Source organism: Aricia agestis, chromosome 6, assembly GCF_905147365.1.
Source record: "Aricia agestis chromosome 6, ilAriAges1.1, whole genome shotgun sequence".
Classification (NCBI taxonomy): domain Eukaryota; kingdom Metazoa; phylum Arthropoda; class Insecta; order Lepidoptera; family Lycaenidae; genus Aricia; species Aricia agestis.
In genome coordinates, this window is record NC_056411.1 from 9,209,122 (window position 1) to 9,235,613 (window position 26,492).

The 26,492-nt window shown below is 36.1% G+C and overlaps 1 protein-coding gene across 3 annotated transcripts in view; it reads right to left on the bottom strand.

Annotated features, from left to right (window-relative positions):
- Nucleotides 1-10,999: 10,999 nt before the first annotated feature.
- LOC121728426 (proline dehydrogenase 1, mitochondrial) overlaps nucleotides 11,000-26,492 on the bottom strand; it is a 31,604-nt gene continuing 16,111 nt past the window's right edge. The window contains exons 5-14 of one of the 3 annotated variants that reach the window (XM_042116622.1): nucleotides 23,480-23,544; nucleotides 22,614-22,792; nucleotides 18,602-18,628; nucleotides 17,699-17,873; nucleotides 16,523-16,627; nucleotides 16,006-16,143; nucleotides 15,373-15,483; nucleotides 14,646-14,799; nucleotides 14,047-14,259; nucleotides 11,000-13,829 (exon numbers count right to left, since the gene is read on the bottom strand). In XM_042116622.1, the coding sequence (XP_041972556.1) occupies nucleotides 14,054-14,259; nucleotides 14,646-14,799; nucleotides 15,373-15,483; nucleotides 16,006-16,143; nucleotides 16,523-16,627; nucleotides 17,699-17,873; nucleotides 18,602-18,628; nucleotides 22,614-22,792; nucleotides 23,480-23,544 (1,160 nt within the window). In that variant the 3' untranslated portion in view covers nucleotides 11,000-13,829; nucleotides 14,047-14,053. Of the gene's footprint in view, nucleotides 14,260-14,645; nucleotides 14,800-15,372; nucleotides 15,484-16,005; nucleotides 16,144-16,522; nucleotides 16,628-17,698; nucleotides 17,874-18,601; nucleotides 18,629-22,613; nucleotides 22,793-23,479; nucleotides 23,545-26,492 lie in introns of all 3 variants that reach the window. The other 2 variants (XM_042116621.1, XM_042116623.1) reach the window with 2 other exon arrangements.

Sequence of the window (26,492 nt, forward strand, 5' to 3'; positions counted from 1 at the left end):
TATTTGTCTTCTCCCAACTTAACATCTGATGTACAAAAATTTTTCCCCCCACCTCTCCAAGGGGTCAAAAGAGGGGGTAAGATTTTGTACCAAACTTTTTTATTTAACACGAAAACTACTGATTCGATTTGAATACGGTTTTCGCAGATATATTTATCTTCTTCCAACTTAACATCTGGTGTATAAATTTTTCTCCCCTCACCCCTCTAAGGGGACCAAAGAGGGGGTCAAATTTTGTATCAAACTTTTTTCTTCAATGGACTAACTTCATATTATTAACTGTATTTTCCAATTTAACATCTGGTGTATAAAAATTTTCCCCCACCCTTTAAGGGGGCCGAAGAGGGGGTCAGATATTGTATCAAACTTTTTTTTTCACATGAAAACTACTGATCCGATTTGAATATGGTTTTCGCAGCTATATTTATCTTCTTCCTACTTCATATCTGGTGTATAAAATTTTTCCCCCAACCCCTCTAAGGGGACAAAAGAGGGGGCAAGATTTTGTATAAAACTTTTTTTTCAGACAACAAAAACTAGGTCAAAATTGGCTTAGTCGTTTAGATGATGCAATGCCACGGACGAACACACAGACCCGTCAAACTTATTTTTTCTACATATTTCGTAGGGGGCTAAAAGTGTGCCTCAAAATAAGGCGTAGGTATACTTACTTATACGGTATACCTTGTAACAATATACACTCCAGCGCTCTTAAATTAAAATGGAAATCCAAATATTGGCTTAAAAATTACACAGGTAAAGTAAAGTTACTTAATTAAACTTTAACATTATTTTGAAGTGTATTCATAAATTAATATTACCTAACTAGTTTGGATGTTAAGATAAGTTATAAATAATTAACTTTAACTCAAACAAGCATGCGTGAAAATTTACCTATATAGTATATTGTTTTTTTTTTATGAAATAAAAGGGGAAACGAGCAAACGGGTCACCTGATGGAAAGCAACTTCCGTCGCCCATGGACACTCGCAGCGTCGGAAGAGCTGCAGGTGCGTTGCCGGCCTTTTAAGAGGGAATAGGGTAATATAGGGGAGGGTAGGGATGGGAAGGGGATTGGGCCTTCGGTAAACTCACTCACCCGGCGAAACACAGTGCAAGCGCTGTTTCACGCCGGTTTTCTGTGAGAACGTGGTATTTCTCCATATTACCAATATAATAGTACCAATTATTATAGAAAAGTACCAGAAATATTTTAAGATCCCACGAATAATTGTTGTAAGCTATAACAATTAACAAAAATGTTTTATCAAAGCAAACAAATCCGTGCATTTGAAGATAGACTTGATAGTTGATTTAGTTTTTATTTTATGTATTTTTGGAACATTCGTGCGCAATTCGAAACACATTTAGCTTTTCGAAAGATGAACCGATAACAAATCGGTATTATTTGTTTATCCTAAGTAGTCGTACCTACTTGTTCAAAATTATCCGATGTAAGTATTATATTATAAAATGTTATTGAAATATGTAAAGCAGCTTTTCCCCTCTCTATGACTTAGTTAACGAGCTACAAAACTTTTGAAATAGTGTGAGTTTATTTCGGAAAAGTACTTACTTACCAATGGAATAAATATGTTTTACGCCAAAAATTGATAAGATAACAGTTTATGAAAACCACGTAAAAATAATAATTGATCATAAGAATGGGACGAACAGAGAATAGGCGTGCCAAAAATACGACACCGTAATAATGCGCTTTTGCCGATTTTACGGGCACTAAAATTATACTTAGGGCCGATATTGTATTTTGTGTGAAAACATATCAAAGACGATTACTAAAGGGCCTAAAGGCATGTACATAAAGTTAAAGATACAATATTAACACGGTCTAGACTTGCAAGCTTATCAAATCTGTTGTGTGTCTCCTTTTGTTATAGATAATTATTTGTGGTAAGCATTTATTGATTCTATGTATTTTAACGTAATCTAACTAATCCGTCGCTTATTTAGGATCTTTAATTTATATAGAATACAAAGCAAAAAGGTGTATAATAATATCACGTAGGTATGCAATTATTTCCTCAATAATTATTGTCTACTTATTTCCGAAATCAGGGCCATATTATAATGCAACGCAAGTTAAAATCCTATAACATTTTACTTGTAACGTTAAAATATAAGTAAGTAAGTTTTACACAGTCCCTACAGTTATCTATCCCAAGTGATAGATAAGGATACAATTACTACACAACGTAAAAGTTCCAGAGATTTCTAGCCAGCTTAACCCTTAACTGGTATCGGGGGTCAAAAATTACCCCAGGCGTTCGAGTTTTTATGATATCTTTACTAATTAAACATGTACAATCTTGTTATTCAGTGTAATCTCGTTACGTCGGGGGATGCGGCAGCTGACCAACTTACATGGCTCTAGTGTTGCTGAAAGGTGAGTTACATACAGTGCTGGGGTCAAAAATTACCCCCGATACCAGATGTGTATGTTTTTTCAACGGTACCTTGTAATGTTTTTTTTTTCAATATATCGGGAATTTCAAACCAAAATTAGCTTTAATAAGATAAGTACTCTAAATCTAATTTAGAAACCACCCAGAAGACAGCTTACGATCGTTAGGAGGGGAAGGAAGTCAGCTGTTCTGTAGCTTGACCGCTGTAAAGTCGACCCTCGTAGCATACATTTTGTATGCTACGAGGGTCGACTTTACAGCGGTCAAGCTTTAGCCATATTATCATTCATATGCTACGATGCCCCAGACACGAATACACACACAGGGACAGGGCCCTCGCTACCATATGTGCAATGTGTGCAATGCACATGGGCGCCGTCCTCTAGGGGCGCCAAATTGCCATCTTTAGGGGCGCCAACACTAAGGTCCCAAAAAATTTGCCTAAAGGGGCGCTGAAATCCTTTTTTTTACACACAGGCGCCAGTAGCCCTGCCCAGAGAGACCGACAAGTCCCCTCTTTTTTTGTCGGGGGTTAAAAATCTAACTCCATATTAAAACGGCCCTAACGCCGATTGAATCTTTTCGTATTTATTTAGCAGGTAGGCGTGCCGTTTACTGTCAATAGCCAGCGACGTCACAGTGTTATGTGATTGCTGTGTGTAAATAAATAAATGGACGTGTCAAACCTGAGTAAAGCCGGTAAAATTCTGGAACATAATAGAAAAAAGCTTTCCTTTGATCCGTCTGACATACAACCATACAACACAGTACACACTAAGCTCTAATAACTTTTTTATGTCGTCGACGCTAACGTATGATTACAACAATTAATAAAATGATCTATGACATAGTTAAACAATGATAATTATTAATTTAAACGTGATAGGAATAAAATGGTTCTATAACAACTGTGTTATAAAGCTTTTAATTCTAAACACGTCACATTACTCGTATTTCCGTCAGAATATAAAATATGTACTTAATTACTAATTAGTAATTAGGTATAAAAAATATTGTCACGTTAAACGTACCAATTCGAGACCCAAATAAGTATTAAAATATTCGAAATGATATTAAATAAATCCGGCCAAGTGCGTGTCGGGCCACGCGCAATACCTATTCTGTAGTACCGATCGTTTTCGATATTATTTGTACGGCCAATTAATGTACATTTATAACGTGTTTTACGCTAGTTAACAACATCATCTCAGTCATTTTCAAAGAAATTTGAACGAAAAAAATCCTTTATACTTCGCCGAATACATTTTTTTTAGTTGATCGACTATTACTCAATAACTTATGAAGTCTTCTTAGCCGTGATAGTTTTCCTTTTAAATTCAGCATATTTCATACTCCCGTGAATTTTTTCACATTAAAAGAAGCAACCGTTTACCTGGTAGAAGGGGGGGACACTAGACTCTAACGATTTTTTCCACTTTAAAACTTCATTTTTCACAAATGGATCCCTAAATCTGAAAATGATCTATGAATACTCGTAATATTTTTAAAATAACCTATCCAACGATGCCCCACACCACACGGTGGGATGGCTGCGAAAAAATATCATCCCCGCTTGGTGTGTAGGGGAGGTACCATAAAAAATATTTTTTATGGTACCTCCCCTACACACACATATTGTATACCATTTTGTAGGCATCATTAATAACTATGTGCATTCATGCAATCACAGCTTTGTAGGTCCTATAATATAGTTTCTGAACAAAACCGCGGACAGACAGACAGACGGACAGACGAAAGGACAGAAAGAAATTATTAGGGTTCCTTGTTGACTACGGAACCCTAAAAGTATGTTAAAAATTAAACGTTATAATTTTGACTATGCTCAGATTATTTATTATCCTACAGGCTACACACCATCTGTTCCTGATTTCATTACGTAACAAAATACAAAGTGTCACGGTCAATTAGGCTCTTAGGGCCTTATCACACTGGCGATCAGCGAGCGATCCGAAAGCGACGCGACTGCGCAGCGCACACGCCGCGATTGCGCGGCGTGCACGCAGCTTGCCTTGGGCGTTTTGGACACTCAGCAGCAAAATGGATTCTGACGTCACTCCCGAGACGAGTCTACTATATATAATAATAATCTGTGTAGACGAGTGTTCAAAATGGCGTCCACGCCACGCCGCGACGACGTTGCGCTGTCGCGACGTGCACGCCGCGCGATCACGGCGTGTGCGCTGCGCAGTCGCGTCGCTCCCAAATCGCTCGCCAATCGCCAGTGTGATAAGTCATAAGGCACTTAGAGGAAAGGGCCGCTACGTTGCATTTCGGCGCGTTGCGTTAGAAGTTAGAACAGAATAAAGAATTGTCTGCCATGCTGCATGCAGCTCCGTTGATTCGGGCGACAACACAATACTTACATGGCGGTGAGAGTGCAGCGCGTCATTCATCCTCCCACTTCATCTTCTGTCCGTAGTTCTATCAAAACTATTATGTCTGACGATGCAAAATGGTTCCGTACGTTGACGTTGCGGGGGCGACGCACCGTCAAAACGCAACGTAACGGTGAAACGGGGCGGCCCGCTCTTTAGGTTATTTGTATAAGTTAGATTTGACAAGTCGAAAAACAGGTGCGAAAAGCAATCAGAGTTTAGAAAGTTGTGTAATTAAATTAACGAATATAAACTTCGTATCGAAACTTAAACTTTTATTACATTAAGTACATCTAAAATCAGCCTTTCATCAGTCAGCAACATCACGTTGCAAAAGAAAGAATGTATAACATCATTTGTCAAAAAGTTTAGCTTTTTGAATACTTTTCTTTTATAATCTTCAAAGGGAAAATGCTTTGTTTTGGCTTCGCTCGGACTTTCCCTTTTATTTTCGAAGGGAATTTCCGGCATTTCCTCACCTGGATACTCAGCCAAATTGTACCTACCTACCTACTATTATACCTTCATCTAAAATGCGATTACTTGTCATCAAATATAAAAATATAATATATAATTATAATAATATTAAGTTACAGAATTGTAAACTTTATTTTAAAAAGAACAATTTTTCTCTCACTTTTTTGGTAAAAAGTGGGACCCGTGCGAGTTTCTTACGCCGGTTGCGGTTAGATAGACATTCTGAAAAAAAACATTTTTTATTTATTTATTTTTATTTTAATAATAATATTTTAATTAGCATTTTATTCACCTAATAAAATATGTAACGAACGAAAGTTTTGACACACCAATTTTTCTAAAAAGTCAAGAGCTGGACGTCTTTGATCTTTATTCATTAATAAAGTTCAATCATAAGATAATATTCTTACCAACTTTCTAAAAGTTATTATGTCTCTCCTTCAATAAGAATGGCTTTGCTTTTAATTAAAGGTATACGATCTGGTATAGGTCCGCTAAAAAACGCTTGACAGCGCCGTTAAATAGTTGCCCCCTGCACGCTAATTTTTAGGGTTCCGTAGCCAAATGGCAATAAACGGAACCCTTATAGATTCGTCATGTCTGTCTGACTGTCTGTCTGTCCGTCCGTATGTCACAGCCACTATTCTCCGAAACTATAAGAGCTATACTATTGAAACTAAGTAGATGTAGTGTGTAAGCCGCTTTAAGATTTTGATACAAAAATGGATACAAAAAATATTAAAAATTTTAGGGGTCATAGGTACAACTGAAATAAAAAAAAAATCATCTAACCTATGCGTGTTGATGCGTGTAATGATAATTAAAAAAAATATGATGTACATTACTATAAAAACTACCAACGAAATTAAAAAAAAATTGGTTTGAACGAGATATAGCAAGTAGTTTTTTTTTATACGTCATAAATGTTAAACCTTATTTTAACTTTCATTAAATCAACTGAAATATAAAAATAAATCAAAAACCTTTTAATTTCATAGAAATAAACCTTATTCCTGCTGCGGAACCCTTCATGGGCGAGTCTAACTCGCACTTGGCCGGTTTTTTGATATCACACCACCATCACACCACAAGTATTTTTTTCAATTCAGAATATTAAATCCAACTCTTTTATTCAAATAAGAAGAAATAATTTTTAAAAACTTATTAGTTTATTGAAGAAGATATTATTATGTAGTTTTATTCATTAATTGAGATACAAATTTTACTTATTAAATGTAAAGAAAACTCTTTACAAGAAACACTTCATTTAATTTAAAAATGTGTAAAACTGGTAAGATTTTTCTTTATAGTAAGTTCAATAATAGTAAAATGTTAGTTGTTACCTATTTAAATCCCGGTTCCCGATTTCTTTTATAAAATTTAAACTAACTTATAATAATTAATAAGATATATAAAAACTATTCAGATCATTAATCATAAATCCGCAAGAAATACACTACACAAGCAAATTTTCTGTTGGAGCCTAAAAAAACGGAAATTACTCACCCATTAATTGACTTTTCCTTTAAAATTACTGCTTAAGCGCTAAGTATCATCTTCTTAAATATTATCTTCCGTACTTAATAATACTTTCACGTGGTACTTCTAGCGCGTAGTAGAGAGGCGTGCTCGAGTTGGGCGGGCGGATTTCACACTGAGGGCGGCAAAGTGTTTCATCGCTGTATTATTCTCTTATCAATATTATTTGTATTCATTGTTATTTTATTATATATAGGTATTATTAAAATAATATATCTAATAATTATAAAATTTGTTTTTAAAGAAGATATTAGGTACACGGTATACTTAATATTAGGTATTAAGTATACCGTACATATTATATTATCTAACTTGTGTCTACTATTCTACGCAATACGCATTTCATATAAAATGCGCAGTTAAATTACATAATTTGAGTTTAGCGTTTAAAAACGGTTTTGTAATGTTCGGCTGTGCAGATATTACATAAACTCTTCATAGTATAAAATTTTAGTTGTCTTCTCGCTTTTATATCTTTCTTTCTTGGAAATTTTTATACAGTTTTCCACATTACAAATTTTAGATGGTATTTTAAAATGATTTGTTTAAATTTCACAACATGAAGTTGGGGTGAATCAGTATTTTACAATGATAGGTAAGTACTAAAAAATACAATGATAGGTAATAAATACGTTACACAAATAGCAAAATAATCACTAATCATACAAACATAGAGCGTCCATGGCCTAGTGGGAAGACCGTTGATTTGAGAGGGTACGGTTCGATCCCGGGTGGAGGCGTGTACCTTGCGTGTACCATTGTGCCATTTTCTGATCTCAAGCACACAATACGGACTCTTGTACGGTGAAGGAAAACATCGTGAGGAATCCCGCTCATGGTTGGTCCCAGACTTATTGCTCTACCTATACCTGCTCATTCCTCTGGACTAGGCCAGCAATGTGCTTGGCCAACCATACCGACATTCAAAATCTTGTCCCAGACAGTAGGTATTTGAAGAGTGGTTACTTCGCTCTGAAAATACTGTGTTAATCATCCACAATGGATGCATAGGCCTTGTTTTATACAAACATATTATTTACATCCGAATGATCGCCTCAACTCTTCAGCAATAACTACGAAGGCTAGTTCTTCATAAAAGAGAAGTCCCAGGCTGTAAAATAGGTAGAGATTGAACTGAGGATCTTCGATGGATTTAAAGGAACGCCTTACACTAGGCTAGGTACTGCTTTGCAGTTTTTCTGCTTCCAGCAAATTCAAAGCCTTAATAAGGATTATATAATATATATATATATATATATATATATATATATATATATATATATATATTATACAATAAGGAGGAAGACTCCATTAGACCGCTCACCGCACCTTTCATATTATCCATTGAACCAACGTGTTTATCGACTTTATACAATTTTATATCGTTTACGATGTCATAAACATGAAGTAAGTAGGTAGATATCTAATAAAATTGAAATTTTAAAGTTTGTTCAATGGAATACACTATGTACTATCGGAGAAGTTGATTCCTAGGCAGATACGGGGACCTACGTAGTTTGGTCGCGTTACGTCAAACCCAGCGGACAGATTTGACATTGAATTGACATGATCCGACCAAATGACGTTGGTCTGTCAACTGCCCAGGAATCAATTTTCTCGATGGTACAAGTTTGTATTTACTACCATATGTGCTATAACTGTTGCGTGTAATTTTACTTTCTTACCTGTATATTATCAAAAATCCATTTATAATAGTGTCCTTTCAATGCATTAAAGTAATTGAAGTTAAAATTCAATTGGTTTATAATAAGAGCGATCAATTCTCGTTAGCTGACATCGTGATTGATCAGAACTAATAAAGGAAAGCGTAACAAATTACACCGTAGTCGTTGAAAATTTTGTCAAGATCACCTTTAAATTTATGATTAATTTTAATTGCCTGAACAATATGAACTGCATCTTAATCCCCGACGAAAATATATAAATAAATAGGCGGTATAGTTTTACGTGTTTGTGACATCTTAACTCCCAAACGGATTAACATTTTAATGTATTTTTTTTATTTAAAACTATGGCTTATGGGAGCTTTCTTAGCTACTGCTTGTATGATATCTAATTCACTGGCATAGAATTGTAAAAAATCAAATAAATATTTACACATGGGCGTTACTTTCAGCGCTTTTATCGCCAGTTGGAAACGTCGATTCTATTTTGTTACCATTAGCTTACCCGCGAAAAAAATGTTTGGGTTATCTGTATGAACATCACAAATATCAGACATACCATATCATTGTATTATCATAATGGAATCACAGCTGCGAAAATATCATTTTCAAGCACTCGTAAAATTAAACGAGCTACTTTTTATAGAAAATCACCGGTGGAGTGTAAATTGAAGACTGAACGTGCTCTACTTAGAAATTGAAAGGTTGTTAAGGGAAGGAGTAAATTAGACTTTAAGGCCCTATTTCAGCAACGTCGGTTAGTGTTAAAAACTTTATGTCTTCTGTTTCATTGATATGAACAAGTAACAACGAAACAGGTAACGTGATACCAATTTAACAGTCGTTGGTGAAATTGGGCATTAACAAGTGCAGAGATGTGAATTCCACTTTTTCTTTTCATGTATGGAACCTTAAAAACACATGAAGGTGAGTACGTAAGTACTTTTAACTATTGATAACTAGGATATTTAAAGGCATACGTTATCTGCTATATCTAAGTTAATAGTTATAGCCCAGTAGGTAGATTATATAGGTTTATTGTGATTAAACCAAAGCTACCTTTAAAATTCACTATTATAACTTAATAAATGACAATAATGCAAATTTTAACTCTCAAACTTTATTTAACACAACTACATTTACAATTAACAATAATTACGATTAATTATATTTTACCATTAACATTATTTATATTCATGACGATTCGTGTACAAAACCTATAACAGAGCAATGCGACGCGGCAGTCAATATTATTGTCTTCCAGTGGTGAAGGACAGCCGACAAGGAATGTAGATTTAAAACAGTTTCTTCTAAGAGAAGTGTATGTATGTAGATTGTATGTACCATAAAGGTGAGACCGCACCAAGCGACATAACGCGGCAGCGACGCGACGCTACACTTCACTTTCCAAACAATAATTATATTGATGCTTTACGACGCGTAGCTTACGTACTTCATTGATTTCATACAAAGAATAGTTGGCCTCAACGTAGTGTCGCTTAGTGCGGTTTCGCCTTTAGAGAATTCATGGGCAGAATGCGGATCAGCAATATTTGTTCCGGTTATATCAAATAAATGTTAATTGTAGTCACACCTGAGTTTGAAATAACCAAACTAAATTACGTGTGTCTAATGTCTTCCATCTGCCCACGAAGAAAATAAGTGAGAAATGCGACTTTTGTTACGAAGTAGGTACTCACTCAAACTCTACTTAGGTATTTAGGTACTCATCAGACTTCAAGCTTTCTATTATTTTATGGAAGGATTTATTTTGAGTTCTCTTGATCTATTGTGTACTGCAGTATAGTAACTTAGTAAGAATAGTTAGCCAAAACCGAGAGACGAGGCAGTAGGTACGAAATTTTGTTGAACAATTAGTGCCATGATATTTTGTGACTCACTCAATGGTTTTGCCTAACAGTTTCCTTTCCCGTCCCATTCCGTTATTCAATCTAATCTATTTAAAAAAACCTTGGCTGTCAGCCTCTAAAATTCTAGATACAGACACGCAGAGTTCTTAGAACTGGCAGGCAGTGTCGCGGCCGGTGTTTAAAATAATATAATAATATCTATGGACGCTTCACACCACGTCAGTCTGGCCCCGTGCTAAGTACCTGAAGGACTTGTGTTACGGGTACCAGACAACGGAAATATATTTAATACTTTTATATACTATACAATATACATAATATATTTAAGATTTTTATTCTACGATACACATCCATGACCCAGGAACCATGAAAACTTTTAGTTCCGTCGGCGGGATTCGAACCGCAACCCCCGGCTTGAGCTACCAACAGCCCACCAACTGAGCTACAGAGGTCGTCAAATATTTCTTCTCTTTAATTTTTATAATTATAGTAGAGGGGTTTTTTCAAAGATTTCAATCGCCTGTCCGTATTTAAATACTATAAAATATAACTAACTAAACTGTTTCTCTTTCGTGTGATGGAAAATGATGTAAAGGAAAAATAAAATGTACAAATTAAAACATGTCTTTATTAAATGTCTAAAAATAAAATAATCTAAATTAGCATCACATTCAGCGAAAAACTTAATAAACTTCTAAATGAATTACAAATAAAAATTTAATTCAATGTATCACTACAAAACTGATGTCAAAATGGATGATTCACAAAATGATAAAATGGCAAGGTCACAACAGGTTTTTAAGGATCAATTACACTCGGTCGTTCTGCAGACACACTTCACAAAATAAGCAGTTGTAAAAAATTGTTTAATTTCCTTCACAACATTCCTTATCTTTGTCGTCCTGCAAAACGCACACGTGCAACTTACACCATCGGTTCTTCATATTAAAATTACAAGACAATCATTTAAATGGCTTACCAAACGAATATTCAGATAATAGCAGTATCAGAAATTTATGGACGCAAAAATATTGTAATCCTTTAGATTACACATATCTTGCTTTACTCGGAGCACAGCTTGTGATATTGTGTTTAATCTCCTAGCTATTGCCAACGCCTATAATGACACGTTAATTGACTGAAAACAATCCTGTATAATTATAGGAACTAAACACCTCGACAATGATCGCTAACGTATCGAAAAACATTAAGAAACTACTTCCAATTCATACCTACGATCCGCATTTCACAAATGGAGGTAGAACAATAAGTCTTTGACATCTTTCTACTTGAAGAAACATGATCGCAAAAATTAACAAACAAAATAGTTGAAAAAGATATCAGCGCATTTCAACTTAACGTCTTGTAAAATTTTTCTACGTCTGTTCGTCCGTTTGCCTCCTTATATCACGGATAGAAGCCTCATCTATAGAGCGAGTACAAACTATGGCGCATTACAAATACCTTAGAATTCTGCGCTGATATAATTTACCACGTAGGAAGGAGGCTGGAAGGTAAATAAGATTTTTAGAGATGTCGTTATCGTAAATTGCCAATCGCGTATATTTGACTAAGTAATAAAATTAAAATCTGAACATAATCAACATCATACAGCATTACACTTAGTATAATTTCAAATTGACGCATGAGATTCAAATAAATTAAATTACATTCCATATTTGAGATTAGATTTGGCTTTCGGCAGTCGTCGTTTTTCATCGTCAATTTCTATAAAAAAACGAGGATTGCCGAGAGCTATAGAAGATTGGTTTTACTGTATTTTAAGACACACAAGCAGACAACAAAAGTGTTCCGGTCGCCAAAGAGAAGAAGTTACTATTTCGTTTAGTACCAAGTCTACATGGCAACATCTCGCTTTGTTTGGCGACTAAACATTTTCGCGTGCCGCTACTAGTATGCGCATTATTCAATCACAATATAAATAATATGAAATTGAAAATACATAGATAGTACATTGTAATAGGTATGACACCACAGTGGCTCAAGCTGCAGATACTGGTTGACATCATAATTGTGGCGCTACTAGTAAAGGTGTTGTGTGGCGCCCTCTGTTAGATGTCAGAAATAATTTAGCAGATGGCGCCACTGTGATTTGGTCAAAACCTAGATGGCGTCAACGTTTATTTCTTATTTTATTAAAAAGAAAATTGTATGGTGTAGTAAATCTATAACATTATTAAGTAAACTTAGAATAAATTATGTAAATGCTTCGTTCAATAATAAAATTTGCTCGTGGCCTGCTCTCAAAACTAAAATCGTATAAATATTACAGCAGCGTATGACATTAAAATAATAAAATCAAAATGCGTCTCATATTGTACAATACTTACTTCGTACATTACAATAATTTATTTCGACAACAATTTACTATATTATCTACCAATAATAATAATCAATTACAATACATTTTAGCGATTCGATAGTAATTATCAACACATAGAGGGTCATAATTATTTAAGTGTATAGTTTCAATAAAAAATGTATTGTCAATTGTAACATAGTCTATCATTACCTCAGCAGATTTACCCTTAGTTCAACAACAATCTACGTATCTAGCTACATCAAACGATAAATACTTTACACGATGTATAAGAAATACCTATATACAAATTATAATACAAACAAAACACTTTTGAGATAATGGCGCGAAACTTGTAAATTTAAATAAAAAAGAATAATATTTTGTCCACACAATAAAAAGTCGTTTTGTCTATGATCACAATATTTTTTTATTAAAAGGTAGTCACAGAGTTAAAAGATAGCCCGGTAACATTAACTGAGTGTTGTATTCGTTTTAAAAAATCGTACATCAGAATATTTTGTTGTGCGAAATTTCGAGCCAATATCTAAAAAGTTGCAACAAAACAAAACTGATAAAAATGAATAACCTTTACGACAATCAGTCCAACCATCCGCTGAAATCGAAAAGAAAACGAATTAAATTGACAATTTTAGTAAACAACTAATACTTTTCCCAAGCGATGCCTCAACATTTTCGTTTGATGGCTTCTACTGGACGACAATGAGTGATATAATGCTTATTTTATAATCCATATTTCAGCATCATAATTAGAATTCTCATTCGGTTGGGGCGCTTGTGATTCACTGCAGCCACTAAATACAACTGAAGAACACGACTAGTTAGGTGGCACACCTTATCTGTAACTCACATTATTTTAATTATTATCATTTTTGGACTGACATTTTGTAACAATTGTATCGAATACGAGAACAAATAGACTACAGTTCTTAAGCTAGGCGTTCGACTGAGCGAGAAGCTTTAAAATTATTTATTCGAGGTTATTCTCGTCCAGACGAGCGCGCGACAAGCCATATAACATCACAAGTATAAACAACGCTACAGTATCTATTCTCTACCGCAGTACCGACGTTCGTCACTAGATGGCGACACGTGTCGTATCGTTAACGTTCCGTCACCGATCTTGTCGTTAACTTTTTGTCGCGAGTCGCGTTTTTAACGTTCTATCGCGTATCGAGCCGTTGACGTTTCGTCGCAAGTCGCATCGTTAACGTGCCCTGGCGTATCGAGTTATCAACTTTTCGTCGCGAATCGTATCGTTAACGTTCCGTCGCGAGTCGCATCGTTAACGTTCCGTCACGGGTCGCGTCTTTACCGTCACTTACAGGGGCGTGTAGTTGCCGTGCGGCTTATAGAACATCTGGCCGGTGACGACGCGGCGCGCGATCTCCTTCAGCAGCAGACCCTTCTCCTTCTTGATCTTGGAGAGGAAGCCGCGATTTTCGTTGGCGCGGCGTGAGAGGTACGGCAGGACCTCCATCACGGGCCCGTACGGCACGTACTTGTACGCCGAGTAGCCGGCTTGACCTGCGAAAAAATCGTATAAAATTGTAAGAATAATCATCAAATTTTCGAAAGTTGTATTAAATTCTACAAATTAGGTAGCTACAGCATTGAATTGGCCACCTAATTATGCCACTTGAAGGAGTTTGCAATGTCTTTATGTACTGTACTGTGTGCATATAGGACTAGATTCCTTAGTCAGAGCAGAGCCTGTCAGATTCGATCAGCCTAATTTAACTTGGACGTCTTTTTATTGTAGTGAAGACTGCTCATCTTTTTTTGCACAAGGGATCTCTCTTCTTTTTAAGTTAAAATATGTGTGCCAGAGGATGAAAGGTTTTTGCTCATTAAAAACCTTTAAAAGGCTTTATTTTTCAGGAGAATGTCGGGGAGCTACAGCCATGGCTTACCCAGCGGGAAGGTGACGTGGTCGCACATGCCAAGCAGCTGCGCGAAGCAGACCACCTTGTCCTCGGGCCGGATGTTGTGCTCCTGCATCAGCTGGATGGCGTAGCGGACCGTGTCCTCGTTGTGTGACGCCACCATTATGCCCAGGTTGTTCTTCTGTTAACGGACACAAAGATTAACGTACGAGTATTGCTATTTAAATAATTGGACCAAGAGACTGCAATGACCATAATTATTATGAATTATATTGTGAGTATTTCAAGTGCTACCATTATTGATTACGCGCTAAAAAGGCCAAAAAAATCTCGTTTGTTGTATGGGAGCCCTTAAATATTTATTCTATTTTTAGTAAATTTTGTTATTATAGCAGCAACAAAAATACACAATCTGTGAAAGTTTCAGAAGTCTAGCTATAGCGGTTCTTGCCCGGAGACCTTTTTTTTTTTATGTCGGTAAATGCCATTATGCATCCCCGGTAGTGCTGGGGAGGACAATCGCGGTATGTGGGACTCGGTGCGACCGATGGATGGTAGTGGCCGCAGGCAGAACCCGACCGTGTTCCTTTCTGCGCCGCTACTGACAGATCCACGGGAAATGTGGGGCCACCGCAGTTCTATCAGCGGGCGTCTGCCTGGTCGTTGGCAAACACGTCTATGAGGGGGCGTTTAGTTGCCCCCTTGCCTGGAGACCTGGAGACACCCTTTCAGTACGGAATCCTGAAAATAATACCTTGGCTTTGCTGAGGATCTCCTTAAGGCAGCGGTGGAAGGAGGCGGTGGTGGCCTCGACGCTCTCGCACGTCGGGTCCTCGTACCCCATGGCCGCAGCGCGAGCACGCTCCTGAATATTGTGACCATTTTCATTTTTATAACTTTTTTTATAAAAAATTGCTTTAAGGTTAGTTTAGGGGAAATATTAACATACTCCAATAACTAAGGTTAAACATTTTCTGTGTGATACTGCACAGTCCAACGATCTTGCGCTTAAATGACCTGCGAAATATATTATGTTACTCAAAATAAATGTTTTTCTTCTAATTTTAATTAAACAAAGTGTCGTTTCTTCTAATTTTTCCACACACGCACGGATTATTGGCCTGCACAGGTTTAGAAATTGTATAAATATTCAAAAAGTACCGTTTCATTTTACTCTACGCCCCTAGCTTTACGCCAAGCGGCGGCGACAGCATCGCTACACAAATATCAGTAGAAAATGAAACCTACAGCGTATGTCATAAATTGACATTTTATTTGAACTTTTGTAGGGTGCGGCAAAGATCGGAAAGTCACTATGGTGCATGGTTTCACAAACGAAATAATAAGGTATGAGTGGTCAGAGGTCGACAAGAAATAACAAGTTGACCTGTTCGATGTAAGCGCCGCGCACGAGCTTGGCGCCCCAGTGGAAGCCCTGGCGCTGCGCCTGCTCCACGTCCGTCACTATCTCGTTGAACGTGTTCTTCAGGTACGTCTGGTACGTGTTGAACACCAGGTGCTTGTCCTGCAACACAGATAAAACTAGCTAAAAGCCGAGCTTTGTGAACGCTCGCGTCGTCACACCTTGACTAAATGATGATAAGTGATTTAATTTTTAAACACACACAATAATTAATTCTGTATTGTATTGACAGATTTGCATGACGTTTCACGCAATTGAAGTCTGTCACGAAATAGCTTCCACCCCGCGTTCCACTTGACGTTAAACACGATCAAAGCGCTCAAAATAGGAGGCATTTTAAGCGTTGTGATCGTTTTTAACGTCAAGTGGAACGCGGGGCATCACGATATAATTACCGTCCCTCTGGTGGCAAATGATATGTCGACAATTGACAACCCCTATTCTCGACAACCTTCAACGACTCTACCAGTTGTCTAGATACCTTGTTGTAGCGGCGCATGACCTCCATGCAGATGCGCGAGATGGCGGGCTGGAAGTACGTCTGCTCCGCGTCGATCATCACGCGCACGTCCGCCTCGTCCGCTGTCTGCGACATAAAAAAAATTCAATATAAAAATATCCTACTATTTCCTACTAATATTATAAAGGCGAAAGTTTGTTTGGATGTATGGATGTGTGGATGTATGGATGTTTGTTACTCTTTCACGCAAAAACTACTGAACGGATTTTAATGAAAGTTTACAATAATATAGCTTATACATCAGAATAACACATAGGCTACAATTTTAACCGACTTTCAGAATGGGGGTGGTGTTATGTTCGTTTTCTTATGTTCAACGATTACTCCGCCGTTTGTTAACCGATTTTCAAAATTTTTCTTTTGGTATATAGGGACTAGATATCCCGCGCGGCTTCGCCCGCGTAATTTAGGAATTTTACGGAAACCGTACATTTTCCCACAAAAATAGATCTAATGTTCCTACTCCCTTCACTTGGTTTACTCTATATCTGTGTCAAATATTGCCATAAAAATTGCTCCAGTAGTTCGTAATTTCTAATATTTCCCCCGTTTTTCCCACATTTTACTGAGTTTCTTCGGTCGTATTAGTCTTAGCGTGATAATATATAGTCTATAGTCTTACCTGATAATTTAGCTATCTAACACTGAAATAAGTTTTTAAATCGGACCAGTAAGTAGTTCCTGAGATTAGCGCGTTCAAGCAAACATACTCTTCAGGTTTATAATATTAAGTATAGATTTTTTTCAATTATCGCTTGACAAACTCGAGTCTCGATCTAAAACACTATGGCACTAAAGCTATATTATTATTATCACGCTAAGACTAATACGACCGAAGAAACTCAGGAAAATGTGGTAAAAACGGGGAAAATATTAGAAAGGGTTTATCTCACGAACTACTGGAGCAATTTTTATAGCAATATTTGGCACTTATATAGAGTAGACCACGTGAAAGGAGTATTTATAGCTATTTTTATTCGAAAATGTACGGTTTCTGGGAAATTCCTAATTTACGCGGGCGAAGTCGCGCGGGACATCTAGTATATAATATTTTTAGAGAAAGAAAATGTATGGTTCCCGCGCGATTAACGAATGTTATTTTCTATATCTAATACATAATAAATCAGTTCTTATTACCTTAATAATATGGTTCAATCTCCGCAGCATGTTCCGGAACATCTCCTCCTCCTTGGGCGAGATCTGCGAGATGAGGCGGCGCATCTGTCCGGTTTTGGGATCCGGGACGCGGAACGAGTCCGACAGATTCATGTCCTTATCCAGGATGTTCGACCACGGAAACAGGTGGACGATACTGAAAACAACATTTTTTAAGTTAAAAGAGTTTAAATAACAATAATACTAAGTTGTAACTTAGGTACGGAAATGAGAGTTAGATGTAGTGCTCAGAGAAAAATGTCTTTAATGTCTTGACTTTAAAGGCTTAAGTACAATTACAGATAAGTATTCTTTCCAATTGATATAGTAAAGGACTCTAAAATTAAGACAAAAGTGCTAAAGATCTTAAATTTTGTTTTATACTTACTTAATTCATTTTTTTATCTTTTACTATTTTGTCTATCATAATATCGCAGATACCCTTGTTTTGATAGATTTAAGTTACTGGCAATAAATGAATAAACAAATTAAATAAATTATACAACTGCCTTTTTCTTATACCTACCTACACATAACGTAACTACAACAACAAGCGGTGATATTTACTAAACAAAGCAATAAACTTAACAAAAAGCGCTACTATTTTACTGCAAAAACGAAATCAAAACAAATTACATCTTGTCACGGTTTTGTGTAACACCACACTACACATCATATAATACATTTTTTTATTCAAATTATCGCGCCAGATCCGTCTAGCGTGAATCATTCTGACAAGAACCATTTGCCAAAATCTATTAAAAAACTTTTCCTAGAGAATCGAACGGGCTTACAAGACCAGTCCTAGCTGATAGCTATATAATCAAACTAGGTTTGCTCAAACTAGCTTCGCTCAAACTGTCAAACCTCATGGTGACTACTGACCGATCCCAGGGGAAAAGATGCAGCACTCTGAAATTATTCGCCATTTTAAAATTCTTAACAAAAATTGACAAATGACATGACCGCGTTTAATGTGATCGTGCATTATGAAATAAAATGTGCATCATGTTATTGAACTGGCTTCGGTTTCTGAGTCACAATACTATCATATTAAGGGGCATATTACACTATCATTTATCTTGAATATGAGTCAATTATATTGGATAATGTAATATAGACATATTACGATTGATTTTCTCCTTGATCATAGATTTTTGACATTTGCTGAGAGATTGGATCCATTGATACGGTCATAGAAACAGGCGCTGCCAATTATTTAATGTAAAAAAAGAGTTTTTAATTTCTTATTCGTTACTACAGTTCGACAAGGCTTTAATTGAATGTGTCAATGTCAGTCAATGTGCGCTGCTGGTAAAGGAGAACTGTCAAAAATGACGTTTTTGTATGATAGAAGCGTTAGTTCCTTTTCTCGCCACGTTCATAAACAGCCTTGTCGAACTCTATGTTTCAAATAATGTAATGTTATTCTTCTTCTAATTATATACTTGCATAAACTTGCTGAAATAACAAAAAACAAGCCATACTAAAATGAAGTTGTCTTTTGGCAAATCGAATTTTTTGAGATCTAGTAACCCCATAAAGTTAATATACCTAGCGGAATAGAGAAACAAAGGCTGAGCAAGAGATATGTCATGTCACTATCAGTAACACTGCGTGGTAAAAAGAGACGTGTGTTACACGACAGCAGCAGACGTGGGAGAGCCATGCTTCGGCACGAATGGGCCGGCGCGACCGGAGAAATACCACGTCCTCACAGAAAACCGGCGTGAAACAGCGCTTGCGCTGTGTTTCGCCGAGTGAGTGAGTCTACCGGAGGCCCAATGACCTACCCTATTCCCTTCCCTACCCTCCCTTATTCCGTTCCCTTTCCACCCCTACCTTCCCCTATTACCCTATTCCCTCTTAAAACGCACCTGCAGCTCTTCTGATGCTGCGAGTGTCCATGGGCGACGGAAGTTGCTTTCCATCAGGTGACCCGTTTGCTCGTTTGCCCCCTTATTTCATTTTAAAAAAAGCACTCTTCTTTTGACGTCCAGTCGGCACGTGCCGCACGTTGACAATTTAATCTCATAGAATTCATGTTCAATCATGCTTGTGTAAGTGTATACGTATTACGTACACACATGAAAACAGATACAGATGAAAACCAATGTCGGTTTCGTTTGAAAGCTCGAGATTGTTGCTCTATTCCGCTAGGTATATTAACTTTATGAGTAACCCTGACGTCAATACCTGTCAGCGTTAGCGTTCTGCATTGGCCATTGCAACCACATATATATATATATATACATGTGTAATACACAGATAATATGATCATAATTCATATAAGGGTAAAGCCAAAATTTTGTTACCCTTTTAGATTTTTATTTGCGTCTAGTGATAAATAAAAAAATCATATGAGTAATATGACGAGTTTTTGTTTTCGATTGATACATTGATGTATTTACTAGTTACGTAAATATCAATTTCAAACGTATACGTTTATTTTGTTGATAATAACTTAAAGACAAATTACCAACAGCGAAAATTTCATACAAAAAGAAATGTCCCTTTTTGCTACCTAAGTATGTCGAGTACCCTTGTGAAATTTCTATAGCATTAATACTTAACTTTCTGATTCATAATTTAGTGTGAGGTTACTGGAATGACGATTTTGTTACATAAACTATGAGATTCAAAGTAAATTAGCATTTTTTTAGGTTTTATAATGTTGTCCTTGATTCTCGCGCTTTTACGTTACCCTATTTACATTACTAAATTTATATAAAAATTTCTGAGCGAATCGTAGTAGTTATTATTTTATTTACACTAACAAAACGTATAGCATCTGTCGCTCTCAGAATTCTAGCTGTCAATCATTTTGTTTTGTTTGTCATAGAACAAGTGAATCGGCGGCGTGTCTTAGTGATGAAAACTATTTAACTTGTACCTGTGATTTACAATGTATGTTCCAAGTTATTTTTCTACTTGTTTATGTAAGATTGACATATTTGATAATGTAATGTCCTACTAATAAAAAGATACACATTATCCTCCATAATATATTTATACGCATATTTAGTACTTATAAGTAAATTATACAATTTTACACAGCGAATCAGCCTTGAATTTTTATTAGTTAATATAATTTTTATTATGAGGGGGTTGTGTATGCGGACGTTTTTATTAGGTATAATGATTTGTCCTTGTCTATAAAAAAAAATTAAGACAAGGAAAAAAACATTGTACAACTCTAACGCCTTTATACAGCATACTGCATACACGACACGGAGCTATCGTATGAGCTCAGTGATACACAATATGGATCTTATAATCAGTAAGGGGGTAAAACACTAGCATAATATAAAAGCTTTTAAATAACACTAAGGTACTTACTTAATAGAATCTGCGTAGAGCGAAAATTTGAATAGCATAATCATTATTATGTATACTTAAATAAATGAATTATTGTAGGAATTCATGGCCTGATAACAATATCCTCGAGGAAAAAGTATAACAAAATTAATAAGCAAAAACAAATTCGTAATATTTACACACACTATAAAGTATTGTAAGTGTCATTGTTGCAAATTTTCAATTGTGACATAACTAATTACTCCTTATGAATGAAACTGTGTTATTTTATCATACTTAAGTACTTGAAAATCTATCATTGTGTGTAATGTATTTTTACAAGAAATAAAATAATAGAACCTACATTACTTTACTATTTACATTATCTACGCGACATACTTAGGTATCAGGCCAACAAAATAAGCATTGTTTTTAATTAACTACTAAACTAGAACTTTATTATGTTTAACTGAAGCCAAAACCATATTATTAAAATTTTGGTCATTGACCTGCCGCTTTTTGTCTCTTTCATTCACACGGGAATATATAACATTAGTATACACAACAATAAACAACAGAATATAGAACACACTCCCACTTATGGAACGAAATAGCAAAATATTTTATTCGAGGTATTCACATTTTCAGTTACAATTTACAATTGAGTTGAACGCGCTTCTTTTGGCCAACTGTTGGCGTTGCAGTTGCGCCAGCAAGCTTAGTCATGGCTTCAGTTGAAATACTGATCTAAGGAAAACTGGTAGATTTTAGAGACAAATGACAGACTTCCTTTGTCCAAGAAAGAAACCTTTTCTATGAAGGCTTACAAAGGCGTACAAACTAAGACTCAACTCACACGGGGGCAAAGCCGAAGCGTCGCAACGAGTCTTCGGCGCTTCCACATTTTCATAACAGAAATTTGTACTTAAACAATAGAGCAATAGAGATGTGACTTATATATTTTTTGCTTTGGCGAAAAACATGAAGCCTCACTTCGACTCTGCCCCAGTGTGAGTTGAGCCTAAGGGTCAATTCAAGCCGCAATGTGACGCGTAGCTATGCATTTCGAAATTTGCATTGAATTGACAGATTTGCAAGACGTTTCACGCAGTTGAAATCTGTCAAATCCATACTTTAGACAGAGTAGACAGAATGATAGAGTATGCCGACATAGAACTGATGTTGAAATTTTTAAATTTGACGTATTATGACGAAAATCGTCGCTAGGGTTGTTAACTTGTTACCTACGAGTTTATAACTATGACATATTCGCTGGACGTGTTCCTCTTTGGTCGTATTGTTGTTCGTGTTTTGGCACATGCGATCAAAATTGTCAGAATCCAATTTTGAAATCTTTATTTTAAATATTTAAAAATAAATTATATCAGCCAGCGCGAGGCACATTCCGTTCATAATCCTAGTGAAACCCGACGAATTTGACAGATATTGAAACCTGTCCGTTTCTTTGCAGTCGAACTACTGGTACTTATGTCTATTGTGCTTTAGAAATGCATCTACGCGTCGCTTTGCGGTCTGAATTGACCTTAAAGGAAAAAAGAAGTTGTCAAATGCGAATTATAGTAAATCAGGCTTAACTCACCCCTCCTTATCGGAGGTGATCTTCTTCATGAATTCCTGCACCTCGGGCTTGGAGCTGTGCTCGCCGAAGTACCGCTGTAAGTCCTCGATGGTCTTGTGGTGGGTGAGCACGTTGCCTGTGCCGCCGGCTATCTGCTGCATGTAGTTGCGCGCGCGCATTATCACCTCCGACAGTTGCAGCTGGAAATATAAATAACAATTAGTAACCTTTATAGCGTTTTAGGTTCTATATCGTATGTTAAACACACACACAATACACATGGGCGTACCGAGGGGGGGCATCATGTTGACGTCCCTACTAAGTATCTTATCTAGGTAGTACTTTTATCTATAAAAATTAAGAAAACGAATTTTTGCCATTTGTTTGCAATACAATATTTTTACTCCTAAAATTATTAATTTTTTATTATTTATAAACACCTAGCTTATAAAAAATCTGATTTGCGCCCCCCTGGCCCAGAACCTGGGTACGCCCATGACAATACATAATAATATACACATGGTTCACATTTACTCTACAAGCTGTATTTATTAAATAGAGATTAGAGAATTAGGCCTCTTAAATAATACATATTGTTTCAGATGAACAAAGACAGAAATGCTTTATAAAAAGTCTTGAAATCCCGGGGATCCCCAGAACCAGAACCCAGCCCTTTAGGGCGGGCCTAGGCATATCTCATGTCCAGAGACATTGAAAATTGAAATTGCCAGAAATTTCCTAATTCTACTTCGTGATGCCGTCTATACGTTAGTTTTGTACGTAATAAAGCTTGCCCTTTATGTTACCAATAAAAACATATCTAGCCTAAACTGAAGTTTTTTTTAGAATAAATCTAATAAATGAATAGTACATAATATTTTACTCACAAGTAGCTGCGGCCGTCCCAATGCGGTCAGCTTAACCGCCATCAGTCCCGTGCTCTGGGTTATCCCTGAAAAACAAACATGGTTTCCCTAGAAAATGTATCACAATAAAAAATATAATCCCTTACCAATAAAATATTCATACAATGAATGGGATATTTTTATCCTTGTCCTTTATTACAAATGTCGCTCGAAACTCGAGAGTCGAGACCAAAGCCAAAACATTGTTTAACCTTTTTACTACTAAGGGGTAATAATACTTTTTATTCTCAGTCCCTCATGAAATATGAACCTTGAAAATATCAAAAAATATGTAGCTATTGCAAATTTTTATAACATAGTACCTATATTATTTCGACTATAAAACATAAAAAATGCTTCAAAGAACCTTGGTGTGTACATCCATGACTAATGGCTCTCTGAAAACTCTAAAATAAACGTTTTCGTCATTTCCGCTCATCTAAAAAAATGTAGGGTCTTTTTAGAGGCTATGGAAAACCAATGAATGGAAAATAATTCAAAGTAAGTACCCATTATGTCATGACTTGACATGTGATCGTGTCATCTTTGGTAACACAATCGACGTCCACGTGGGTACTCAATCTTTACAAACCACAAAGGTATCTGTTAAACGATTTTCTATTAAGTATTTATTACATTTGCATTATTGTATTTCACTGTTTCCCGATTCTCAATAACAATATCACAGGTTTGATCCTGACTCCTGAGTGCTTAGTCAAAATGTATTCGCTAGTTTCGATAGCTTGAAGTTTAAGTTAGATGTCAGAAATATGACATAACGCATCGCAAGACACCCCGCGTTCCACTTGACGTTAAAAACGGTCAAAACGCTCAAAATGCCTCCTATTTTGAGCGTTTTGATCGTCTTTAAGAGGATACACCAGGGGCTAGAGAAATGAAAAAAAAGTACGTGTAATATCTATAGCTGTCTCCCTTATCTCAAGCCTATACTGCAGAACGCGGTAGAGACAACTGTAGAAAATCAGCGATTCGTTGTCCCCTGATTCCTTCTCCAAAACTTAACCGATTTAAGTACTTCTTTCACTAAAGATTAAAAAAAGGCTTGAGCTGTGTTCCTATGTTTTGCTTTTTTTTTGTATAATCTAGCCAAATCTGTTTTCTGGACGTTTGAACACAGCGGAAAATCTGGCCATTTTTTTGGGTTTTTGAACGTTCATATCTTATTTAATAATTAAATTATGAAAAAAAAGCAAACATAGGGACATTGTATTAGTGGCCGTAGATATTCAGGAAAAAAATTATAACTTTACTAGCATTATCCAGGGAGGAAACAGGGGACAACGTTTGTATGGAAAAAAAGACGGTGTGGACTCCTCTTAACGATCACAGATTTTTGACATCTGACTTCGCTATCGAAACTAGCGAATGAATTTTGAATGAGCACTCAGTTAAGAGAACGGCATAAACCTATTGTTAAATATAGGCAAAATAGTTAACAATTACAACGAGTTTGACATTTAATGATATTATTAAACCGTGTAACCTACGTGTAACGTTTTATAATTTTATTACATTTAAACACAAAGTCAAGACAGCATCAAAACCTATTCGAAGCTACAGCCTCGAATCTTAAAATATTTTATACCTAGCAGAATCTACCTACTACAATCTTAGGTACACAATGTATTTATATTACCCATAGGTACCGTATACGATACGGTTTCAATTACATTTTATGGACAGCTCATAATAACTTTTCTATACCTACTTAGGTAAGTAGCACAAAAATTTTCAACTAACAGATTATTACTGTAGAACTAAAAATATATTATGTAGCTCAGTTTAAAATATAAGGGGTAACAATTCTATGAGAAATGCCCCAAAATCATTATTTTTCCCATACAAAATTTGTAAAAAACTGGCCAAGTGCGTGTCGGGCCACGTACAATATAGGGTTCCGTAGTACCCTACTTTCCGAAAATTTTTGATAATTTTTGTATGGTAAATGTATGTAAACTACATTTATAACGTGTTTTACACTACTAACAACATCATCTCAGTTGCGTTTTTAAGGAATTTGAACGAAAAGTTCCTTTATACTTCGCCGAATACATTTTTTTAGTTAATCGACTATTACTTAATAACTTTTGAAGTCTTCTTAGCAGTGATAGTTTTCCTTTTAAATTCAGCATATTTCCTACTCCCGAGAATTTTTTTACATTTCCAGAAGCAACCGTTTAGCTTGTGGAAGGGGGACACTGGACTCTAACGATTTTTTCCACTTTAAAACTTCATATTTCACTAATGGATAAATCGGAAAATGATCTTTGAATACTCATAATATTTTTAAAAAACCTATCCAACGACACCACGGACGCGAAACAAAATTCATCCCCGTTTGATGTGTACATATAATCTTAAAAAATTATATTTTTTTAAGATTGTATGTACCATTTTGTCGGCATATGTGCATTCATGCCAAATTACAGCTTTGTAGATCCTACAGTTTCTGAGTAAAACCGCGGACAGACAGACAAACAGACAGACGGACAGACCGAAACTATAAGGGTTCCTTGTTGACTACGTAACCCTAAAAAGTTGCTCATTCATCGCTGCTTCTTTTACTTAATAATATAAGGGACCCATACCTACGGTCCTACACCCCCTAAGAAAGACGTATTCTTGCTTTCTTTTGTTTCATCCATACTATCCATGCTGATATTAATGAATGCGAAAGTATTGTCTGTCTTTCTGTTACATCTTTACGTCCAAGCCGCTGAACCGACTTTTCTGAAAGGTATGGAGATACTTTGAGTCCCGGGAAAGGACATAGGATACTTTTCATCCCGGAAAAATGTACGGTTCCCGTGCGATAAATGAATTAAGGCGCAACGGAGTTGCGGGCGTCATTCAGCCTTGTTTATATTTAAATTGCTACTACTACTGCCATCTCTGTCACACGCTTTGCTCTCACTTTAAGGGGGCGACTAACCCTAAAGTGTCGATTTTATAATTCATTTTTATACTTATAAGC